General features: G+C 43.5%; 3 protein-coding genes across 3 annotated transcripts; all 3 read right to left on the bottom strand.

Moving 5' to 3' along the window:
- Positions 1-313: 313 nt before the first annotated feature.
- LOC123029213 (proto-oncogene Mas-like) lies at positions 314-1,270 on the bottom strand. The gene has a single exon (XM_044442328.1). The coding sequence runs from the start codon at positions 1,268-1,270 to the stop codon at positions 314-316; it is 957 nt and encodes a 318-aa protein (XP_044298263.1).
- Positions 1,271-7,844: 6,574 nt separating this feature from the next.
- LOC123028597 (proto-oncogene Mas-like) lies at positions 7,845-8,795 on the bottom strand. The gene has a single exon (XM_044441048.1). It carries the CDS (start codon positions 8,793-8,795, stop codon positions 7,845-7,847), a length of 951 nt encoding a protein of 316 aa, XP_044296983.1.
- Positions 8,796-15,869: 7,074 nt separating this feature from the next.
- Positions 15,870-16,835, bottom strand: LOC123027974 (proto-oncogene Mas-like). The gene has a single exon (XM_044439770.1). It carries the CDS (start codon positions 16,833-16,835, stop codon positions 15,870-15,872), a length of 966 nt encoding a protein of 321 aa, XP_044295705.1.
- Between the last annotated feature and the right edge of the window lie 6,017 nt (positions 16,836-22,852).

Below are 22,852 nucleotides of genomic sequence, written 5' to 3'. Positions count from 1 at the left end.
GCGCTAACTTTGGATGGATATTAGTTCTTAATTTCATTATCTTTAAACTGGAATTGGAGATAGAGCCCTGCAGAGGAAGATGCTCTGGCAGCCCTTCTAACAGAGGACTGTGTTTTGTAAACGAGAACATCCGGCCACCCTGTGCTGCTGCCTCTTCCTAAGTGGAAGCAGGACCTAAGTGGATACATTAGAAGTAATGAACAGTAGCTTAAAATATTTGTAAATTTTTATTATTATTCTGGGCCTGGGAATGCAAGTCCACATTCTTCTATGTAGGCAGACTTTTGCTTAGTTTTAGAGGCTGAGGATATTTTCAGGCCTGTGCTTGGCCTCTTTCTGTTCCCTCTGGTTTGCTTTCTTCAGCCTTCAAAGCTTTCTCAAGAAATGCATGGATGGGTGCTGAGGATTTCTGCCACTCCCAGTTTCCAACAAAGAAGTATACTAAAGGGTTGCAAGTACTATTGAGAGAATCCATAAGGAGAGAAATGTTCTGCAACATATACGTATCTATTTTGTGAATCCAAAAGGTCAGGATATGAGCAATTCTAAGTGGTGCGTTAAGTATAAGAAATAGTAGAACCATGGCCACAATGGTGATATCAAGCCTAGCTCGAAGAGTTCCCTCTTTTCTTTTCGGTATCCTGATCCATATGGCCAAGGTGCAACTGAATATGATTGGAAAAAAGATAATCAACTCAATGATTATTTCCATTATTGTTGATGTCCGACAAGCCACAAAAAAGACGTGAAAATTTATTTGGAATCTAGGAAAGCAGGCATAGTAATCCACAAACGATACCATAAAGGACAGACCCCACAGTATACTAACTCCGAAGTGTGAGAAATTATTGGGCCTGTGTGATCGGTACCAGTCTGGAAAATAGATAGAACAGCACCTTTCCACAGCAACACCTGTGAACATGTAGAAGCTGGTGTCATAGCCACATATGTGCAGAATCTGCATTACACGTTGGAATATTAAACGGGGAGTGATTTGTGCAAAATATAAAATGATAATGACAAAGTTGCAGAAGATGATAAGGAGATTTGCAACGGTCACACTAAAGAAATACAGGCTTAACTTAATCTTGACCTTGCAGCAGAGAAGCCAAAAGATAGCTCCATTCCCAATCAGTCCCACGGCACAGATTGGAATAGATGTTAGCAGCATTCTTTCTTGCAAATTGAATGTCAGATCCACAATTCTGTTCATTTTCCTCACTTCACCAGCAGGGTGAGAAGATGCGGTGCTCACCTCTGTCATCATCATGTTGTCAAAATTCTTCTCAGCCTGCCAAAGTCAAACGCAAATTACTGTTGTTACAGTGTTGTCATACTGGCACAGGAGTAGGAAAGTTTCTAACAGTGTTGGCTAGGAAGGGCCACCTGGGGACCAGACCCCTCCCTCCCTCCCTCCCTCCAAGCTGGGTTGGCTGCTTGGCATGGCTTTGTGAGGCACATTCCAGACCCTTTCCTTTGAGGGACCTTTGGCACACAGGAAAGATCAATTGGGAGCAATAATTATGGTGGGTAATGGCAGTGGTGAAGGTAGGGCCCCACATTATGCATTTCGTTGTTATTTTTGTCATCAAGTTGAAGTGCACAAGTTGTTGAGGTGCACAATTTAGGTCTCCCTGAAATTTTGACAATTATGTGCAAATTAGCCTACATGCAGTTTTGCCTTGTCAATCTGCTACCTATTCCTTTTGAAAGCTGATGCATACAGGGCAATTGACAATGCAAGATCAAACATATCATCATCATCACATCATCATTTCTATACTGTCTGTAGCTGAAGCTCTGGGCAGTTCACAACATTTAAGTCACCCATCCAGATTTCAGCCAAGCCTGACCCTGCTTAGCTTCCAAGATTAGGCAGGATCAGGTACTTCAGGCTATATGGAAGCTATATGTATCTGAGGGCCAGTGTGGCTAGTGCTTCTTGTTTGTAAATGACTAGCTGTATGTTTCTGAAGGTAACATTTTGGGATACTATGGCAACTTGTTGAAACTGTGAGCAACTCTTGTCCCAACAGGAACCAAGGCAGTCAAAATCTGCAATTAATGGATGCCTTCAGAATGAAACCTTTGGGGTGGACACACACCCAGGAGAATGAGGAGGCCCCCTTTCCAGAAGACGGTGTGTTACCAAGTCAAGTCTAAAACTACCTCACTGTGACCCAGTTGGTGACTGCGAACAGTACACTCCTGGGCCTCTGTGCTGATGGTCTTGCAAAGGCAGCTGGAGGCAAAGGGGCTACAGTACAGGTCTACTGGGACTTCCTGTGACCTCCAGTTCTTTTCTGTGGGTGAAAGGCAGAAATGCGGAGCAGCAGTATTGACAGGGCATCCATGGTAGGTGTGGGTCCTTTGCAGGGTACCTGACATAGATACCCTCTGTTTCATGCCAAACCTTCCAGAAAGCAGATCTGAAAGATCCTGATTCTACTGTCCCTTTGACCTGACTCCAGTTAGATCGGAGCTAAGCCCAGTGGACTGAAGGAACTGAAGGACAAATTCCATAGTCCTTAGGTGCAAGCCCTGGATGTAGTGAGGGGCCTACCAGTATGTGGTTAATGGGAACTTGGTGACTGGCAATTTGAGGGTCAGACTTAGATGGAGCCATCTGAGGTAGAAAACACGCTTTGTCATATTTCTCATGAATGACACTCAAGCAACTGGGAGTCAGAGGTGAATGCTGAAGCCTTACTTTTGGAAAGAGCCATTCAGAAGCAAGTGGCTGATGGATATCTGGCTTTCTCTCCTTGTCTGCTTCCCTCTTCCTCCTCTACCACTCCCATCTGTCCTGCATCATAGAAGATCATACATCACAGAAGGTGGAAGATGGGAATGCTATTTGTCCCAGACTGGCATCAAAGGAAAGTATGGTTGGACACTTGTCAAGGGCTCACACCTCAGCAGAGACTGATTAGTAGTAGCCCCCGGACATCATTGCAACCTGCTTGTCCTTTGCAACTGGCTTGTTCGCTGGTCTTTCACTCCAGCCCAAGACAACAGTGGTGGTGAGAAGGAAAATCAATAAATAGATGCCACAGCCCATTTGCTGTCAGACTCTGCCCATTGAGCAAGAGAGAGTCATGATGAGTGAGAAGATGAGAAGGGCCCCACTGAGGAAGTCTCACCCAAGTGTCCTCCAAACCCTGCCACTGGCACTGCTGTGTACAACAATCTACTTAATGATCTGGTCACTGACTGGATATTCCTAGAAGGTCTAAATAATATACAATTAATATTACGTGTGGCGGAATCCCATGAAGCTTCTGCAGCAGGCTTGATGGGGCTAATAGGCAAGGAGGCTTTTAAAAATGATAGTGGTGATGGATCCACTGGATGGAAGAGTCAGTACTAACATGGGTCCGCTCCAGTTTTCTCTTCAGCCTTCTTTGGTGAGGGGCCTGCTCTTCTCTGTAGCATACTGCTGCAGAGATGTGATCAGCTCCACTATTGTGAGGTGCTCTCTCTGTAACAAATGGAATCCTAGAATCTCATGACTTCACAGTAACTGTTAGCCAAAGGGAGGCTCAGCTCATTGTGATATGCAATTAAATTTGGCTTCAGATCAAACTGGACAGGGATAGCTGGATTATTGCAAAGTGTTATCCATGGGGCTACTTTTGAAAATGATCCAGAAACTTCACCTGGTCCAAAAAAGGACAGCAAGATTTCCATCAGGTAGTGGTCAATGTGATCACAGGCCAGTACTCCATCTGCACTGGCTGCTAATCCATGTCCATCCCCAAATCAAAACACTAGTGTTAACATTCAGAGTGAAAATGGCTTGGATAGAGGTTACCTGAAGTATCTTCTCCTCCCATGTATAGCTGCCCAGACCCTAAGATCATCCTCAGTAGTCCTTCTCTGGAAGCAGTTGCCAAAGGAAGTGAGATGGACAGTTACTAATAAGCAGTCCTTTTCTTCTCTGGCACCCTGGTGGTTAAAATGAACTTCCCACAGAGGCTTCCCTGGCACCAGTGTTGTGCAGCACTTTCTTATTGTCTTAGTAATTTTAGTCTTTCACTCTCTGTTTTAAATCCTTCACTATATTTTACATCTTTGTACTACCATGAGGGTTTACTTTGACTTATATTTCTATTTAAACTATAGTTTTAAACACTTGTAGTATATTTTGTAAGTTTAATTGATGTGAATTGCCGAGAGAGCTTTGGCTATTGGGCAGTACAGAAACGGGAAAATCAACATCCCAGACCCTCACGCACGAGTCCTCAGTTGACGGGTTAACACTCTTCCACCCACACCTTATTGCCATGCAGGCAGCATCACTAAAGGTGCAATCTTACAGCATCCCAACATTGTCTGGGAGGCTAGGAGTATTTGGAGCCCCAGTACCCAAGTCTGTGAACTTAGAGCTGGGACTCCAGACATGGAGATACTGCCCTGCCCCCTTGCAACCAGCACAGAAAGAACCATGCTGGCTCCACTTTGAGGTCAGAAATCACTTTTGGAGAGGAAGAAAAGGGGTGTGCTGGGGGGAGTGAAGGGATGGGAGAAGGCTGGAGCCAATGGCGTTTGCTGTATCCAAATGGCACCCCAGCCCTTTTCACTCCACTTCCACAGTGTTAGCCATCTAGATGGCCAGCAGTATTTCAGATGTAAATGTTATTCTTGATAGACCACAGTGCTATCAGATTCAGGGTATAAGATTATCAAGAAGATCTACCACAGTCACATCTGTCTTCAAAAGAGAAATCTTCTCTAAAGGGAAGTGGTAAAAGGAAATTATAAGAGGGAGTCTAGAGGCTTAGGTCCCTTCAAAAAGCTTGGAGATTACTCAGAATTACAATAACAGAAGCTCAGATAGTATGCATGCCACTGATGTTTAACAGACTCTCTCTCCATAGACTCCTGAGCAAACTTAGTCATCATGGAATAGTCATGGAATAGGAGGGACATTAACTGATAAAGGACAGGAAGCAAACAGTAGGAATAAAGGGTACATTTTCCCAGTAGAGGAATGCAAACAGTGGGGACCGACCTGTATTGAGACCAATGCTTTTCAGCTTATTCATAAATCATCAGGAATTAGGTGTGAGCGGTAAAGTGGCCAGGTTTGCTGATGACACCAAGCTCTTCAGGGTGGTTAAAATAAAAAGTTCAAAAGGATCTCTCCAAGCTGGGAGAATAGCCATCAAAATGGATAATGTAGTTCAGTGTAAGTAGGTGTAAAGTAATGTGTCTTAGAGCGAAAAAAAATCTCAATTATCTCAACTATCATAACAATCTCAAATATCTCCCAGGGCTTGGCTCCCAAACTCCAGGCCACTTTCTCATGGCTGTAAGACCAACTTTCTGATGAATGCCTAAGTGTCCCTCTTCTGTGCATGTGACCTGTGCCTTTGTTGGTGCTGAATGTGTTGCAGAAGCCTGCTGGTTGTGCAACTTCCGTACTGACTATGGAAACTACAAAGCTTACTGACTTCCGCAAGTGTTCATGGAATTCCTCTGTGAGGGCTGAGCATGGGAAGCAGTCCCATGGACTGAAGAGAGATGAATTTCAGGGAAGATCACCACAACCTTAGACTACTGTGTACAGTTCTGGTCACCACACCTAAAGAGTATTTTGTAGAGTTGGGAAAAGTTGGGGGAGAAAGGGCTATTAAAATGATTAAGGGGCTGGAGCAACTCCCTTGTGAGGAAATACTACAACAGCCTAGCTTTTTTAGCTGTGAAAAGGGTAAGAGGAGACATGATAGTGGTGTACAAACAGATTCATAGTGTGGAGAAGGCAACTTTTTCTTTCTTTCTCATAATACCAGAGCATAGATCATCCCATGTAGCTGTTTGGTGGGAGATTCAGGACAGAAAAAAGGAAGTACTTCTTCACACAACACATAGATATGGAAATTGCTATCACAAGATGTAGTGATGTGCTCCAATCTGGACAACTTTAAAGAGATTGGACAGATACATGAAAGAGGAGCCTATCAATGGCTGCTAGTCCTCTTGGCTACATACTACCTACAGCTCAGGGGTGGTCATATATATGGCACCAGTTGCTGGGGAACTTGGGTGGAAGAGTGCTTTTGCACTTTTGTTCTAGTTATGGGATCCTGATGGCAGCTTGGCTGGCCACTGTGTGAACAGGAATGCTGGACTAGATGGACTCTTGATCTGATCCAACAGGGCTCTTACAAAGCTCCAGGCTATGGGCAGGTAGGTGCTCAGTGTTGTCTCTCATTTCAGGCCCAAATAAACAAACTCCAGATTCACATCTTCATTTTGACCCACAATATGATGGCTTAACTGAGCCACCAGGGCACCAGTTTTATAACCGAACCCCCACTTGTAGGTTGTCATGCTGTCCAAACTTGATGAGTATAGCTTGTTGGTGTGGTTAACAAAACAGTGAGAATCCATGGGGCTGTTTTAGAGTTGTGGTTAACAAACAATCCACCTTCACCAGTTCTGGATGACAAAGCTACCTGCAAGCGGGTTTGGTCATGAAATAGGTGACTGCAATGCCTGGCATGTGTTCCAAACCATCACCGTTCATTTCAGCCATTGTTCTTCAAAATGACAGTGCAAACCACATCTCTCTCTCATTAAGGATATCAGGCCGCTTGCTGTGGGCCTCTGTGATGAGAGGCTGTGCACCCTGTGACTGCCTCTTCTCAGCAGCTCTGGTTTGCGAACAAGTAAGGGCCTACCCCACACCCTTGCAGGAGAGGGATTAAAAAAGAAAAAAAAAATGGAAAAACTCCCACCTCTTTTTTTAAAACATTCTCTCCCAGGAGTGGATGAATATAATTTCAGGATAACAATGGGGTGGGGAAGGTTCAAGTGAGATAGTTCTTTTGAAGTTTGATGGTTCTGATCCAAATGGGAGCCGAGTATGCTTGCACAAGAGTAGGGGAGCAAGTGCACTGCATTTGGGTGATTAGGAGAATTTGGCCCTGAGCTTTAAGAAAGGCATCTCAGCCTTTTAGAATGTAAAAATTGCACAAATATTGGGAAACCTAAACAACTGGTAGTGCGTGTAGGGGCTTGAGGAGAACCTGAGACCCCAGGAGGGCTGAATTTAGCCCCTAGGCCTAAGGGTCTGTGTGTTTGCAGCCGTGATCACTCCATAGTTACTGGGCATACAGATTAGGAGTGGAATCCTGTGCATGTTTACTCTGAATTAAGCCCCCTCTCTTAGATGGGTTTTACTCCCAATAAGTGAATATAGGATTGCAGCCTGAGTTTGAGATGAGAACAGAGATTGGTATAAGGCTGCTGCTGTTCCAAATTCAACAGCATTCCTTTGTGCAGTTCCTACAGGAGAGGATGCCTGTGAAATATTTCTCAGAAGAGAGGATTCAGGTTCTTTTACTCCTGGAGTGCCATTTTCTGGTAAAGAGTATACAGAGAAAATTATTTTATTTTTTTAAAAATTCCTCTCTGTCAGCCTTATGATATTACTTCTCCTGCTTGCTTTGGGAGAAAAGAAACAAACTTGCACTTACCAGTCAAGAGTGTTGAGAAACAATGGCATTTCATTTGAACATAGTAGAAAAGTTCTTCCACAGCCATGTATTCACTTTGAGATTAAAACACAAACTTAATTATAGTTCAAACCCCAGTTCAGTGCAAATGGAAATATATTTTCAACAAAGTTCAATGTAACAGGATGGTAGGGATACTTGCACAACAACTGTGCTATGAGGAGGGGAGGGGAGGGGAGGGACAATTGACGATTTCTTAAAATTCATACATTCCACTATCGACACCAAGCCCTCTCTGTCAGGTCTAATCCAAGCTTTGCTCAGAGAATCTTCCTTCTCTGTATACACATTTTAATTTGGCTTCTGAGGCTCAGACAATTTTCAGGCCTGCTCTTTGTCTGCTTCCGTTCTCTCTTCCATGGTTTCTTCAAACTGCACAGCTCTCTCAAGAAACTTACTGATGGGCTCCGAGGCCCTCTTCCAACACCCAACTGTTAGAAATATAAGAGGTATAACCATGCAGTTGATCGTATCGAACATATGAACTGCTACAGTGAAAGCAAATGAATTCGCACCCTCAATCCAAAATAGGATGACATCAGTCACTCTTATGGGCGTGTCAGTGAGAAGGAACAGAAGAACTGTAGCCACAATGGTGATATCAAGCCGTGCTGGAGAGGTTTGCTGTCTCTTCATGCTGATCAAAATGGCCACAGTGGATAAGACCATGCTGGTGAGAAGAATCAGGATCTCAATAATGAGCCTCAATATACTTGTCATTGAACATATGACCACAAATTCATCGAAGGTGGCATAGAAATGTGTAAGGCAGGTGAGATCATTTGCCAGTGTAATTGCACAGGACAAGGCCCCCAAAGCGCCAGTTACCATGACTGAGAAATACTGTGGTCGGTAGCGTTTATCACAAACCGGGTAAAAGATCATGACATACCTTTCAACACAGATAGCTGTTAAGATATAGAATCTGGTGTTGTATCCTAATACTTCCAGCATTTCTATTATATGTAAAGCAAAAGCACTGATATCCCACTCAAAAAAATACCTAAAAAAATATATAAAATGGTTAATGAGTACAGTCATATTAGCAATATTAATAGTCTGGAAATACACAGTAAACCTAGAGTTCTCGATCATGTAGAAGAAAAGATAGGCGATGATTCCGTTCCCGATTATTCCCAAGATCCCTAATGGAAAGCAGATGATCATAAAGTTTTCTTCAAAAATGTATGCAGCATCCACTTCAGCCTGAATTTCCTTGGATGAAGTAGCGACTGAAGCAATGGGTGAAGACACAGTGCTTAATTCTGTCATGATGACACTATTGGCAAGTTCAGCAATTCTTCTCCAACTGTCAAATCAAACACAATTTGTCATTAAGCTTTTGTAAGGAAAGCAGAAATCTTTCAAAAGAGACCACTTTTACACAAGGGCATTTATGTTTTATATTCTGCTCCCACAAAGTTTGGCCAGAAAGGGCAACTTGGCATTCAGGCCCCTTTGACTGGCTGCTCAGTACAGAGTTGATGAGGGGATTTCCAAATTCACGTGCAGCAGGGATGGAGTACCCGTGGCCCTGCAGATGATGTTGGCCTTCCAACTTCCATCAGGCCCAGGTGGATCAGTAGTCAGGAATGACGGGAATTATAGTCCAGCAGTATCATCCAATATCTAGAGGGCTACAGATTACCCACCCTTGATTTACAGGATGCAGAGATAATTGCATAGTACAAAACCTGTGTGACATAATTGCCTTAAACACAGAAAAAATATTACAGCTGCTGACCCATCTTCTGTAATTACCTGGTGTGTTAAAATGCAGCACACCTTAGGTGGGATCCAAACTGGGGTACTTTGAATTTGGAATTTCAATACCTTCAGTTCTGTATAAATGTGAGCTGCTGAGAACAGCACTATATAAATTTGGTATATCTAACTGTGGTAATATATTTTTGTAGATACAAAGGAATATGCTTTTATATGATTTCAAGATGATGTGGAATACCACCATGGCTTGTTGAAGTGGCATTTATTTTTTTGTTAAGGGATTAATTTGTTAATTCTTTGTTGACTAGGTTCACATGACAGGACAAGCAGCAAATGATAATAGACAACAGTTGTTATGTTATTCAAATTAGCCATGGTAAGCAACTGTTGGCTCATATGGTTTGCAGTTGTGATAATGAATCAACAAATTGTTGTTTGGTTTGTCTAATCTGTGACAAATTGTTGTAACATCCAAAGCTGGACAAGGTGACCCATTGTGAGACAAGCTCCCACAACAAGCAAGCCAATTGGCAAGAGTGGCAAAATATCCTTCCTGCTTTTGTACAGGGGCCAGCTGGAGAGTGTAATTGACAGCCTAGCTCCTCCAAAGTGCCAAGCTGGCCTGTGCGAATGGTAGTCAGGGGCATCCCTATGCTTGGGGCAGCTGTGCAGAGTGGCAGTATCATTTTGGCCTCCTGCTGAAGAGGTCTACTCATGAGCAGGAGGCAGTGCTGCTAGTTCTGCTGCTCTAAGCACAGGACAGTGGCACAGAGTGGATCCCCTTGAGAGATTTACTCTCCAGCTATAGGAGGGATGCCAGTTCCTCTCTGCTACCCAAGCACTGAGCAGCAACACAAAGCACATCTTGCACTCTTGCTGGCTGCACAAAAGTCTACTCTTGAGCAGGAGGGGGTCAGAGCCACTCCACACCACTGCTCTGAGCACCAAGCCTGGGATGCTTTCCCCAGTCCATGCAACCTTGCAACCCTGCCTCCCGCTTGAAAGAAAAGTTCTCCCCAAGGCTCCACATGGCAGTCCAGGACACGGCCCCGTTTGTGCAATGAGGCACACAAGAATGTGTCACTCAAGGAAGCAATGGATCTGGCCTTTTGCAGATTGCCCCAGTTGACCCTGGATGCTGACCCCACTGCACTTCAGAACATGGGATTTGATTTTGCAGTGGGAACTCTCTGACAGCCACGCTGAGCCAAAATCAGCTCGAGATTGCAGCTACCAACAAGAGGAGACGCATTTCTCCACACAGCACCCTGCAAGGAGAAACAAGGGGCAAAGGTGAGGGAGCCAAGCACCTACGATAAGCCCTCTTATCTGCTGGACTCATCTTTGGTACTGAACAACACCGCATCATGCCAGTTGACCAGGAGGGGTTGCTATTATATGTGAACCGTTCTGATACCTTTGGATTATGGTAATGCACGCTACCTGGGCCTTCTTTTGAAGATGGTTCAGAAACTCCAGTTGGTTCCAAATAGGGCAGCGAGGCTACTGCTGAGGCCCGGCCAATATGAACATATAATGTCAGCCCTCTTTCAACTTCACTGGTTACCAACTGAATTCCAGGCATGATTCAAAGTGTTCACATTAATATTTAAATCTCTGAATGACTTGGGGTTGGTTATCTAAAGGAATTCTTCCTCCCATATGTGCCTACCCAGATCCTAAGATCATTCTTTGAGGTCCTTCTCAGCCCCCTCTGAAGGAAATGAAGGTGGCTAGAAGGGGAAGAGTCTTTTTGGTGATGGCACCCCAACTCTGAAATCAGCTCCCCAAAGAGGTTTGCCTGGCACCCTTTCTTTACTCCTTTCAGCATCAGGCAAAGACCTTTTTATTTGCCCAATGTTTTAACAGAGCAATTTTTAGAAAGTATCTTATCACTACTCTGCCCTTGGCAAAATTTGAATTCTGTCTGTTATGGGGTTTTATTGAGAGGTTTCTTGTGTTTTACTGTTGCTATTTTACTGTTGTAGTGTTTAAGCTAGTTTTAAGATTATTGCTTTATTGTGTATGCTGTTTTATATTTCCTTTTTTTTAATTTTATTAAATTTTTTAAACTAATACTAAAAACATTAATCATTACATACATTGGATTTACTGGGTCAACCCCCTACTACATATTTTTTAACATTCTATAGTCATATTTAAATCAGTATATAATAACTTGAAAACATCTCTAAATTTACACCAAGTCCCGTTTCTCCAGACAATTATAAAAGAAATCCCAAGTTTGATAGAAGTCTGTTTTATATTTCCTTAAGACACCCAAAGAGCCATTTTGGCTAATGGGTGGGCAAGAAATTCTAGAAATAAATAATTGTCTTCATATTAAAGTGGTAATGAGACAAGGCGCATAGCTACAAGAAAGAGAACCATTTCAGTGTTGGCACCCTTGTTATGAAATGGTCTCAAAGAAGCTCATCTGGTGCCAGTGTTACTGTTTTTCCAGTTAAGGGAAACCATTTTTATTCTCCCAGGCTTTAAAAGAAGTATTTTAGTGGTTTGAGTATGTTATTTTGCTGTTGGTTTTAATTTTGTTTTTGTGCTGAGATAATTTTATTCTTTGATATTGATTTAATCTTGATTTTATTGAGGGCTATTTTTTGTTTTAATGCTTTCATTTTATGACTTTAATGTATTGTACACTGTCCAGACAACTCCGTGTATTGGGTGGCTTAAAAGCACAATAAATGAAATAATAAATAAATAATAGCTGCTTTCTTTCTAAAAGAAATGCTCAAAGTATTTGTAATGGAATGGCAGAGAACAAGCAAAAACTTGCCACAAGATTGCACATTGTATGTCATCTTTGGGTTTTAATGAATTTTTTGTTGTGTACATCTGAAATAAAATTTTGAGCAAGAAAATTTTGTAATAAGCAATATTCATTCTAGGGGATTCAGTATCTTGGGTTCCAACACCTAACTGCCCCACAATTGCAAAGCTTCTTTCTATTTGACACTGACTCTGTGTCCTCTGAATGTGAAGAATTATAGCTCACAGCATCTTCCACTCAGTCATGCTGGCTGGGGATGCTGGGAGTTGTAGTCCATTACATCTGGAGGGCACTAGATTAGAGCTGGCTGAAATAACACATAATTATCTTTTTTTTGAACGTGATCTCCTTATCCCATTGCTCTTTGCTCAGCAACAAATGAGGAAACAAGCAACTATTCTGCACCTTTTTTGGAACATATAATGTGTCCTGATGCAACTGAGGAGAACATAAGTGAATGGATCTGAAAGGTGTGCTGATTCCTTTCTAAAGTCGTCTTTAACATAGAAATAAACTATCTCTGCAATAAGCTAGCCTTGCAAACAAGATGCAGTCCCCTTTTCACCTTGCTGCCATAATCAGCCACACAGAAAGAAAATAAGTTATGACTTGATGCCTGGGCTTGTCAGTGTTGCAGAGCGGCAGCCCAAGATGCCTCCACTCGGGATTACATCTGGGTAGGGAGCAGAGATGAAGAGATGGGCTGAGCGTGACAAGCAGATTCCAGGCCTGGCATTCCTGAAGGACACCTGTCTTAGGCTCCCTGGTTTTATCCTCTCCAGGATGTGACTTAGCCATAATCATTGTACTGAAAGAACTCTAACCTAGATATCTATCTGGGCAAAGGCCATAGCATTCCTGAGGAATCCGGTGACCCCCTCCCCCCAAACAGGGACCCGTCAGTATCTGTCTGTTGGGATTGATTGCCCAGATAACAGTTATTACTAACATCGTGGCCTCTTGAGCTATCCTTGCCAAATGTCAGAGAATGCAAGTAAATAAATGGAAGGAAGGGTGTAGATACACCAGTCTTACCCTTTCAACCTTGCTTGCTTGTACTTCTGATCTTCTCAAGAGTTCCATCCATCCTGCTATCCTTCACTATGATGACATGTTCCTCATGGCACAAATGGAATGTAAGAATCTCATGACCTCACAGGAATTGTTAGCCTCAATGTGAAAAGATGTTCACAGTGGCTTCTACCTAGAATAACTGCATTCTGGCTGTTGCCCTGGCGGTGAGCATTGCCAAAGAGCAGCATGCATCTGGTGGCAAGCCTGAGAGTATGTGCCTGGAACAGCCCAGGGGTTAAGCCAGAAGACCAGAAGCCAGGAGTGAAATCGCTGAGCAGGAGCATAGGGCAGAGTCGGGATAAGGGTGAAAGTGGAAGTCAGGATGAAAGACAGAAGACCTTCATGCCAGGAGGAACAGACAAGCTGCCTTTGACCCAACAGTCTTCTTGGTGACTGACTTTCCTGCAAGAGTCCGTCAATTGGATCAGGCTCTACAGATGTAGCTAACTTGGGAACAAAACAGATCAAGTTCTGCAGAGCATCCCACTTTTCTCTGGTTCTTCATTAAATGCTAAAGGACTAAAACCCAGAGGCCTGACGTTCACAGAAGCCCAACCACCCATGCTGCCCTGACACTCGCTTACCCCATCCTTATAGATGGCCTGCACCTGAAGACAGAGGAGAGGCCTCTTTGATATTTGCCAGATGGTTTTGATATTAGATTCACAGCTTGTTATGGGACTGAAGTGCAGGACGCTATTTGATTGTTGAGGTTGGCCGATAGAGACTGGCATGATGGTGCCATATGGCTCTGAAGAATGTTCCACACTCAGAGAGGACATTGAGTGTAGTGGCACCTATTGTGTGGAATAATAATCTCCTGACGCTTTACATGCCCAACACTGTTTATTATAAGGTGGATGTTTCATCTGCTTCTGCAAGTTTTCCTTATCTAGTGTATCCTTCTATCATATGTAGAGACAATATATTCTCCATATTCATCTTTATTTTTGTTTCTAAGATTTGTGTACAATACTTTGACCTCTTTAGTTGTAAGCAGCATGTGTGTGTGTGTAAATAATTGTGATGAGAATGGACATAATGCAAGGTAGAAACATAAGAAGGGCTCTGCTGGATCAGACCAGAGGTCCAGTATTCTGTTCCCACACTGGCCAACCAGCTGCTCTCAGAAAACCCACAAGCAGGACATGAGAAGGACAGCACTTTCCTACTCACCTTCCCCAGCAAGTTTCCATAGGCATACAGCTTCTGATAGTGGATGAGGCATCCAGACTTCAGGACATGTACCTATTGACACCTTCTCTATGATGAATCTGTTCAGTCACCCTTTAAAACCATCTTAATAGGTGGTTCTCACTATATCTTGGGAAGTAAATGCCATACTTTAAATATGCACTATGTGAAAAAGCCACACACTGGCTAATGCTGTTTCTTTTTCCTGTGTGGATTTTCTTCATGGATCTATATTGTCTCCCATGCTTTCGTAACTCCTATGCACAATTGCTAGATGACAGCAGTGCTCTTAATAGCAGTTGTTACTATCAATGTGCTGGTGATTCAGCTCTTTTTCTCCTTCATAGGTATACTTGCTTCTGTGACTGAATGCCAGAAGCCTGTAGTAGATTAAACTTGAGGATCAATCCAAATGAGGCATTGATACTGATAGCAGGAAACCCTTTAATCTGTGGATTGGTACTGTCTAAGTTTCACTGCTGGGTGCCCTTTTCTCAGCTCAGAGTACTTTTTACCACTGTCCAACCACCTTTATCAAGGACAGCACGCCTACTGTCCCCCATTCTAGAGACAATGAACCTGGCCTTTTGCCCTACATACTCTGACAGCCTCCCATCTCATGTTTCCTGCTTGGGTTGTCAGGCCATTACTGTGCTCAGAGAGGGCTACAGCTGACATGGTCTAAGATGGGTTGGTGAAGTGGTTCCAGAGCATGCAGACCGCATGAGAAGGCAAGGTGAGGCCATGCAGCAGCTTCTCCCAAGGATGAGCTGCTCAGATTGAGGAGTGGGTTCAGATCTTAGGAACCTTCTATGTCCCAATTGGCTGTCAGTACCCAGGCCAGTCCTGAAGTCTACAGGGCATCCATATATTGTAGCCTCCCCCACCCTGGTACATTTCATATGGGATTAGTGCTCCCATCATCTACAGCCAGCAAGGCCAATTGGAAACTAGATGCAACACACCTGGATGGCGTGAGGGTTACGGGCGATTAGAGTATTGTATTAGTTACTTGGCCTGGCAGGCAGCACATGCCTGTCCCTGGAAGCACCTCTAAATGGCGGTGTGATAGAGTAGAATAGCATAAATACGCAAGAGGACATCACTCTTTCACTATTAGAAATAATACCCCATTTTGCCTGCTCTGAAAAAGCTTGCAGATGATACTGTTGACAAACAGAAGCAGAACCAGAGGATTACAACATCCGTTATAGAACCCATAAACAACTGTGGGTAGGGAATGACAAATGCACAAGTACCTTATGTTGGAAAAGTCTTCATGCAAGTTCAAGGGCTGCAGAGGGGAGGAGAGCAAGTGGACGTCTGGTGACTTTGGGTGCAATCTTAAAATCAGAAGCACAACAATTTGCATACGCTTTGGAAAGTGTGAATTTATTAAGTTTGTACCAAAATGCAGCAGAATGAAATTCTTTTCCTTTGCTGACTAGAAATAGCAAACAGAAAAATTATAATGGAAGTCCATTTTTTTTAAAATGAGAAAAGCTAGTTAACATTCCTCTGTTTATCATCGCTTCCCATTCCATTCTTAGGAGTGGGATGCTTCAAGCCTGTTCTTGGGCTACTTGTGTGTCCTTTTTCACTGTTTCATTGTTCCTCAAAGCTCTCCCCACACACATATAGATGGGTTCTGAGGTCTTCTTTCTCTTCCAACATGCAACAAGGATATAAACAAAAGGGTCGGCACTGTACTTGATGGAATCAAACAACACAGAAAGTAGAAATGCAAATGGTGAATCTAGTTTTTGATGCCAAGAGGAAACAGCATCAACAGTTCTCATTGAAGAAGCAAAGATCAGACACAGAAGGACCATGATGATGATGATGATGTCCAGCTTTGCTGGAAGCCTTTGCCTTGCTTTCCTTTGCATCCCCCAAAAAATGGCAAGGGTGGAAAATAACATAATGGGCAAGAAAACACAAAAGTTGACAGTAATTGCAGATATAGTTGCAGCACTACAATAGGAACTGTCCATGTTGTGAGATGAGAGGAATCTTGGGAAACAGGCAATATAGACCCCCAGTGACATCAGGAAAGAGCAGGACCACAAAAAAACACACACCAAGCGGGTCTTTGGCTGGTGATGTTGATACCACATTGGGAAAAAGACCACGAGGAACCTTGTGGCACTGATGACTGTTAAAAAGTATGTGCTGGCATTGTACCCAAATAAATAAATTATCTCCATTGCACGTAGAAAGTATATATTGATATTAAATGGTGTCAAAAATAAACAAAATGCTGTAAAGTAGTAGGCAACCACAATGAAATCAGCCACTGTCAAATTCAGGAAGTAAATTATGATTCTATTTCTCTTGACCTTGCAGCAGAGAAGCCAAAAGCCAATTGTATTCCCAAATAATCCCCAGATGCAGAAGGGAACAGATACAATGACTATTATTTCCATAAAATTTGGAGTAGCTTCTTTAGTTGACCAATTCCCCAGCTGTGTGTAATTTTTTTTAATCGTGATAGCAGGGAGAGAAGACAAAGATACTGCCTCAGCCATCTTGGTACTATCAATGAGTTCAATATTTTTTCTCAATCTGCCAAAAAATCAAACACAATTTGTTATTATTAAGGTGCTGAGATCTACAGAAGCAGCAAGCTTTCAAGAGGTTCAAGATACGGATACCTGCACTGTAATATTCGTTTGACTATCACTGGTTTTGGCTGGGAAAAGGCTAACCTGGAATGCACACACCTGCACACCTGCCTGCTTTGCAAAATTCATGTCCTTTCATTGCACACAGGCATTGCTGTTGTATACTGGACTGTATACTGCAACATGTCTCAGCTGTACACTTGTCTTCAGGACACTGTTTAGTTTATATACATGTAGAAAAATAGTTACATTAAGGTAATGGATTGCACATAAACCTAATTTCAACTAAATACTAGACCATAATGGAAAATTACAATCTGTCTTACTTGGAATTGGACTGTGCAACTTTGTTAGAGTGTCATGATTTTGGAATTCTGACACCTTCGAGTTTTAAACAATAAGATATAGACTGGGTTCGGACAACACGAGAACTCACAGTCAAGGTCTGCGTTGGTTGTCATTGAACTGAGGTTGTTGCTGACGTTTGCTAGGCTAACAAGAAACAATTCACAGCTCACCAACAACCTATTGTTCCTTTTATTTAGTCTGTGATTCATAATTGTGTCAAACATGGATTTTAGTGAAGAGGGTTACAGACAACATGTTAATCTGTTCTTCAGGAACAACCCACAGTTCAGTGACAACCCTTATTCTGTCCTGGACTGTGGGTTATCATGTCTGAACCTGGGATTTCTAAATGTGGAGATGTATTTTCCAAGATAATGTAGATTTTCTAAATGACTTGATGGCTCTATGATTTGCAGAAATTGTGTTTAGTGTGTCCGAGCCAACATTGTTAACCTTACGATGACATCACCTAAAAACACGTGGAAGGAACTGTGGCTAAAGCATCTACCGTGCATGCCAAAGGCTTCAGGTTCAGTCCCTTCAAACAGGGCTGGAACTGCAATTCTGGACAGCAACTGCCAGTCAGTGTTGACACTGCTGGGCTACATGGGCCAATAGGCTGCTCATTATAAGGCAACCTCTGATGGGCCTATGTAATGCCTGTCTTCCTTTGTCAGACTTTGAATGGTATGTCAGAAATCAAGCAATCTGCATAAGGAAGTCAAAAAGATGCATTAAAAATTATTTTGCGACAGCAAGAGGGGCGTGAAGGTCAAAGCTTTTTCCTATTGTTGCCACTCAGGGACTCGTATTGTGGTGGCATATGGCCTCTGAACGTGGAAAAGGTGTATCTTTTAATAATCTTCATCCAATAGCCACTGAAAACCTCATCCTCCATCTATCGTCTAGCTCCTTTTTAAAGCTATTTAAAGCTCTGTCCTATTTTGCAGTACAACATCCACAAAGTATAAGTTCTTTCATCTGTTTTGCTTCTTCTGCCAATCAGTTTTAATTGGAAAGTCTCACATTTAAATACTGTGTGAAAGGGAGAAAAGTCATCTTATCCGCTTCCTCTGCACATGCACATCTGTGTCCCCTCTTCAGGAACAAACTTGTGTTCCCTGGAAGGGTTGCTGAGAGGCCATGAGAAGTGACAAGGCAGCTGATCTACCAGTGGAGAACAAAGCTAGCAGTGACCGCGTGACAGAGATGCCCCAGGACAGCTGTGAGAAGATCCACCAGGCTCAGTTCAGCTGATGATGTGGACCAAAACGAGCTATGTTGGGAGCATGTAGGAAGGCTTTGGATCCTCAGGGTTCTAAGTTTCCTGCATTTCCTGACACACCCTCAAGCAGAACTTGAAACTCCACCAGCCCCGGAGCTGATGTAGTTGATTCTTTCCTGCTATAGACAGTGGAACAGAGGAGACAAACAAAAATAAGACAAGGAAAAGCTATTCTCCACCTCCTACCCTGGCAGTCAAGGAGTGCTTGTTACAGAATTTGACAGTATGTTATACACCTGCTAACAACCTGTCTAACTGCTCCACCATTACAAATTCTCATCTTGGGGAATACGGCCCAATTTTACCTGTGGCTTTTTGCTCAACGGCCAATGCGAAGCAAGTAACAGTTCTCCTTGTGTGGCAAACCTAGAAAGAAATGTCACAGGCTCAGGCAGCTAAAAGGATTCAGTGCTTCTGAAAGCTTTTCTCCTGCCTACTAAGGTTATTCCAACAAACAGAATATGATGGATAATATCACTGCATTATCTGTACAATAAAAAAGAACCTTGGGAAATTCATGGTCATGGTCAACACACCTCAGAGAACAACCTGGCATTTCGATGGCCTAATTAGCCATGTCAGAGGTAAAGAACGTGTGCAGATGTGGGGATGTAGGGCAACTCTTGCTTACGGTTAAATCGAGAAGAAAGCAGGAGGTAGCCAAACCACAGGTGTCCTCCACTGTAAGAGTTCAGATCCCCAGCTGACATCTCCAAGGCACTTTGTTCAGCCTTCCACTGGACCTTATAGGATCTAAACACACAACAGAATGAAGTGTTGAAATCCAAAAGTGGTGCAAGAGATTGTCTCATTTAAATGGCAGGCCTGGAATACCAATTTGAATACTCCCCTACTTGGAAATAAGGCTTGGCCAGAGTAGATAACTAGCAGAAAAAGAGAAGGGACAGGCTAGGACCTTCCTCGTGGTCAAGCTTGTTTTCTGGCCTGGAACTTGATACAAAGAGGAGCGTTTTAAAAATAGCACTCTTGCCTGCCCCCCATGCTGGCACATTCCTAGCACCCCAGGAGCGTTGTCACCTATTAGCAGGCCTTACCTCTGGAAAGCCACATAGGCTGAAGCAACCCCATCCCCATGAGTCATATGAGCAAAGTTCTTGGCTCCCATGGAATAGCGGATGGTGGCAGGACTGGATAGCTCAGGACCAGTAGGTCCAACTACTAGAACTCTCTTTGTGAGGCTTCAAGTTCCTGTTTCCAGACTTTACAAACTTGAAACGTAAGCAAGTGATGGAGAAAATGGAAAATGGAATGTACCAGCCAATCCTGTCATAGGCAGTTTGTGGACAGCAGAGCCAGGAGGACAGTGCAGGAATTTTCAAAACAAGGAGCAGAACTTGTTCCTCACAGAGTTTGCAGAAAGGTCCAGCAAGGAATCAGGCAAGAGGCCCAGCTGAACACAGGTGGAGCATACGTTGCTCTGGTATTGCTCCAGCAAGGATGTGGGGCTCTATGAGGCATGGCTAGCTTTGCTCCCTCGGGGTGGGGAGGGGGCTCATACCAAATTTTTCAGTGTTTGACTCTTGCTTGACTCTGTAAAGAATTCTGACAGTGAGCCATGTAGTCTGAGAAACGGAGCAAAATGTCCTCCTCAACCTATTTTATTTTATTTTATTTTATTTTATTTTATTTTATTTTTTGTATTTTATTTATTTGATGAATTTTTTTGTATTTTATATGGGATTTTAATGATTGTAAGCCACCCCGAGGCTCACGCGATGGGGTGGCATATAAGTTGTTTAAATAAATAAATAAAACCTATAGAGCGATGGTAGGCCTAGTTCTGGCAAGAGCTGCCTGGACTCGTTTCTCCTCTTCATCATTGCAACCTGGCTCTTCATTGGCCTCTCACTGGCCCAGATAATGACCATGATCAGAAGGAACCACAAGAGCCATGGCCTCCATGCTCCCGGGCTCTCTGCCTATCAAGCAAGCAAGTTGTGGCAATGACAAGGAAGTGGAGGAGGAGCAAGAGCGGCTGGCGGCGATGGGAGTGAGAAAGCTGATTCACTGAGGGAGGGTTGCCCACCCAATGGCCCTCGAACACCTGGAGCTGGCACTGTTGGGGTTCTCCTGGCACAGGGGTTCCTGGTGGTGTGGGGTTCTTTGGGGACTTGTGCTGAGGGAAATTTTCTTCCAGTGCACCTTTTCCACAGTCTCCTACCTTGCTCTGGATTATGGAAAATCCACCCCTGGTCATGACTCTGCCATGCTTCTTGAGAGAAGAAGGCAGAGGCAGGTAACTGATAGGAATATATTTCCCTCTATCCCCTCTTCTCTGCCCCGCCACTGCCACTTCCAGCCATCTCCACAATACAAAAAAGGTGCAGGTATATTATTTATACAGTGATCTATTCACAACTCAAAAAGTTATTGGCAGAAAGTTCTTTGAAAGTTAAAAAACAATCTCCCAGAATGATCAGTCTGGCAAATATTCAGAATGCCAGTTCAACAGAAATGTCATCATGAAATCTTGTTTTTTGTTTTATTTTATCAAGCTGATTGAAGCAGCTGCAGGAGAGAAAAGATATTACCATTGTGATTCCTCTCTAGCTTTCTTTTCAACCTTGTTTAGTCATTCTTCTGTCCTCATCAGGAATTTAATACTGGGAAAGTCTGAACCATCTCACTCTGCAACAAACGGAATATGAGAATATTATGACCTCATAGCAACTGTTATTTGCAGTGTGGCAACTCTCACAGTACTGATCATAAGGCTAGAACTATGTTCTGATGGTTTGTTGGTTTCCTTGAGATGGGGATTGCTTTAACTGACCTGGTAGATGAACTGCATCTATAGACCAGTTGTGTGTAGTGGTTCTCTCAGGAGCATCTGCCACTCACAGCCATTGCCTTCTTCCAAAATGCCCGCATGGGAAGGGAACATAGAGCAGAATTGTGTGGTGGTTTCATTCCTACCATTCATGGAGGTCCCAGGAAACAGCACCAGTTGCACTACTTCTTTCCCATATGGGAGTTTCTCTACTGGATTCTGCAGGGCTCTGCTGTGTGCCCAGTAGTATTTAATGCATGCAAGAAGATAAAGTCATCTCAGGGTTTGTGGCACCATTCAATATTCTAGGCTTAAGCGAAATGTCATTTGGCTTCTCTTCACTCAGCACTGTTTCTCTCAGTAGGTCACACGAGGCTGCCTTGTACAAGTCAGGCTATTGGTAATGTAGCCCAGCTTGGCTGACACTGACTGGCAGCCGTTCTCCAGTGTTGTAGGCGGAATTCTTTCCTAGCTGTACCTAGAGATACTGGGGATCAAACCCAGGAGCACTGAGTGGCAGTCCCATCCTTGACTGCCTCGGAGGGAGAGAAAAAACAGCACCCCTTGCTCCATTCTCCATCAGCTTGGCTGGGACCAACTGCCACTGGATGCCTGCCCTGCCCTACCCAAATGCCTCCAACTCAATGAACCTGCGCAAGATAAGAGACAGGGAGACTCCTCCATTGTCTCAGCTGGGACCAACTGCAAATTTGCCTGCTCGCCTCCTGGAACGACCTCTGAAGTGACTATAGCACCTTTGTCACAAGACTGTCACATACCTTGACATCTTGTCTCTGTTTCTCTGCATGGGTGGGGACTATCCAAATCACAACATGAACGAACTTGTGTTACCATTAGATTATTTTCCTCCTCCTTTTGTCTTCAGTAGGCTATTATTTTAAATGTCCTTGAGTGCATTTGCAGAAAGAGGGCACATAAATGGAATAACAAGCATCAAAAAACACTGATGATATCTGACTTAGCATGGCTTTTCTGTTCAATCTTGTTTTCCTTCCCAAACTTGCTCTGTGGACGAGCAAGAAGTCAGTGGGCTGCTTTATGTTTTGAGTATAGTGGGGCTTGGCTTGAGATCATTTTGAGGCATCACACAGGAGTGGGGGGACCGCAGCTTGTCATGGATCCTTCTGCCCCCCCCCCAAAAAAAAAGAAAAAAGAAAAAGACAGGACTTAAGAAAGGGGAAACAGAACAGGTGATAAGAGAAGACTTTATCTTGTGTGCACAAGAGAGAACACCAAAAGTTACCTCGGTGGCTTCTGTAGATACACTGATGGGGTGCAAAGATGCATTCACCTTTTCTTCTCCCCTTTTGGCCAGGGACTGTGGGTGGGGTTTTCAGCTAATGAGCCCATCCTAGTTAGGGGTGAGGTGGACATGAATGAAAGGGGAAAGGGACTCGTTCTGAAAGGGGTTTCTTGCCCCAAGGCTCCCAACCCTCAGCCAATGCTGTCAGTGCTGCTGCTTCAGCTGCCAGAGCC

Source organism: Varanus komodoensis, unplaced genomic scaffold (genome assembly GCF_004798865.1).
Source record: "Varanus komodoensis strain SLA01 unplaced genomic scaffold, ASM479886v1 scaffold1, whole genome shotgun sequence".
Classification (NCBI taxonomy): Eukaryota; Metazoa; Chordata; class Lepidosauria; order Squamata; family Varanidae; genus Varanus; species Varanus komodoensis.
This window is presented reverse-complemented; position numbering and strand designations above follow the sequence as displayed.

Bases quoted from the DNA above. Each gene is read 5' to 3' on its own strand.
- LOC123029213 (XM_044442328.1), bottom strand. From the start codon at position 1,270: ATGATGATGACAGAGGTGAGCACCGCATCTTCTCACCCTGCTGGTGAA.
- LOC123028597 (XM_044441048.1), bottom strand. From the start codon at position 8,795: ATGACAGAATTAAGCACTGTGTCTTCACCCATTGCTTCAGTCGCTACT.
- LOC123027974 (XM_044439770.1), bottom strand. From the start codon at position 16,835: ATGGCTGAGGCAGTATCTTTGTCTTCTCTCCCTGCTATCACGATTAAA.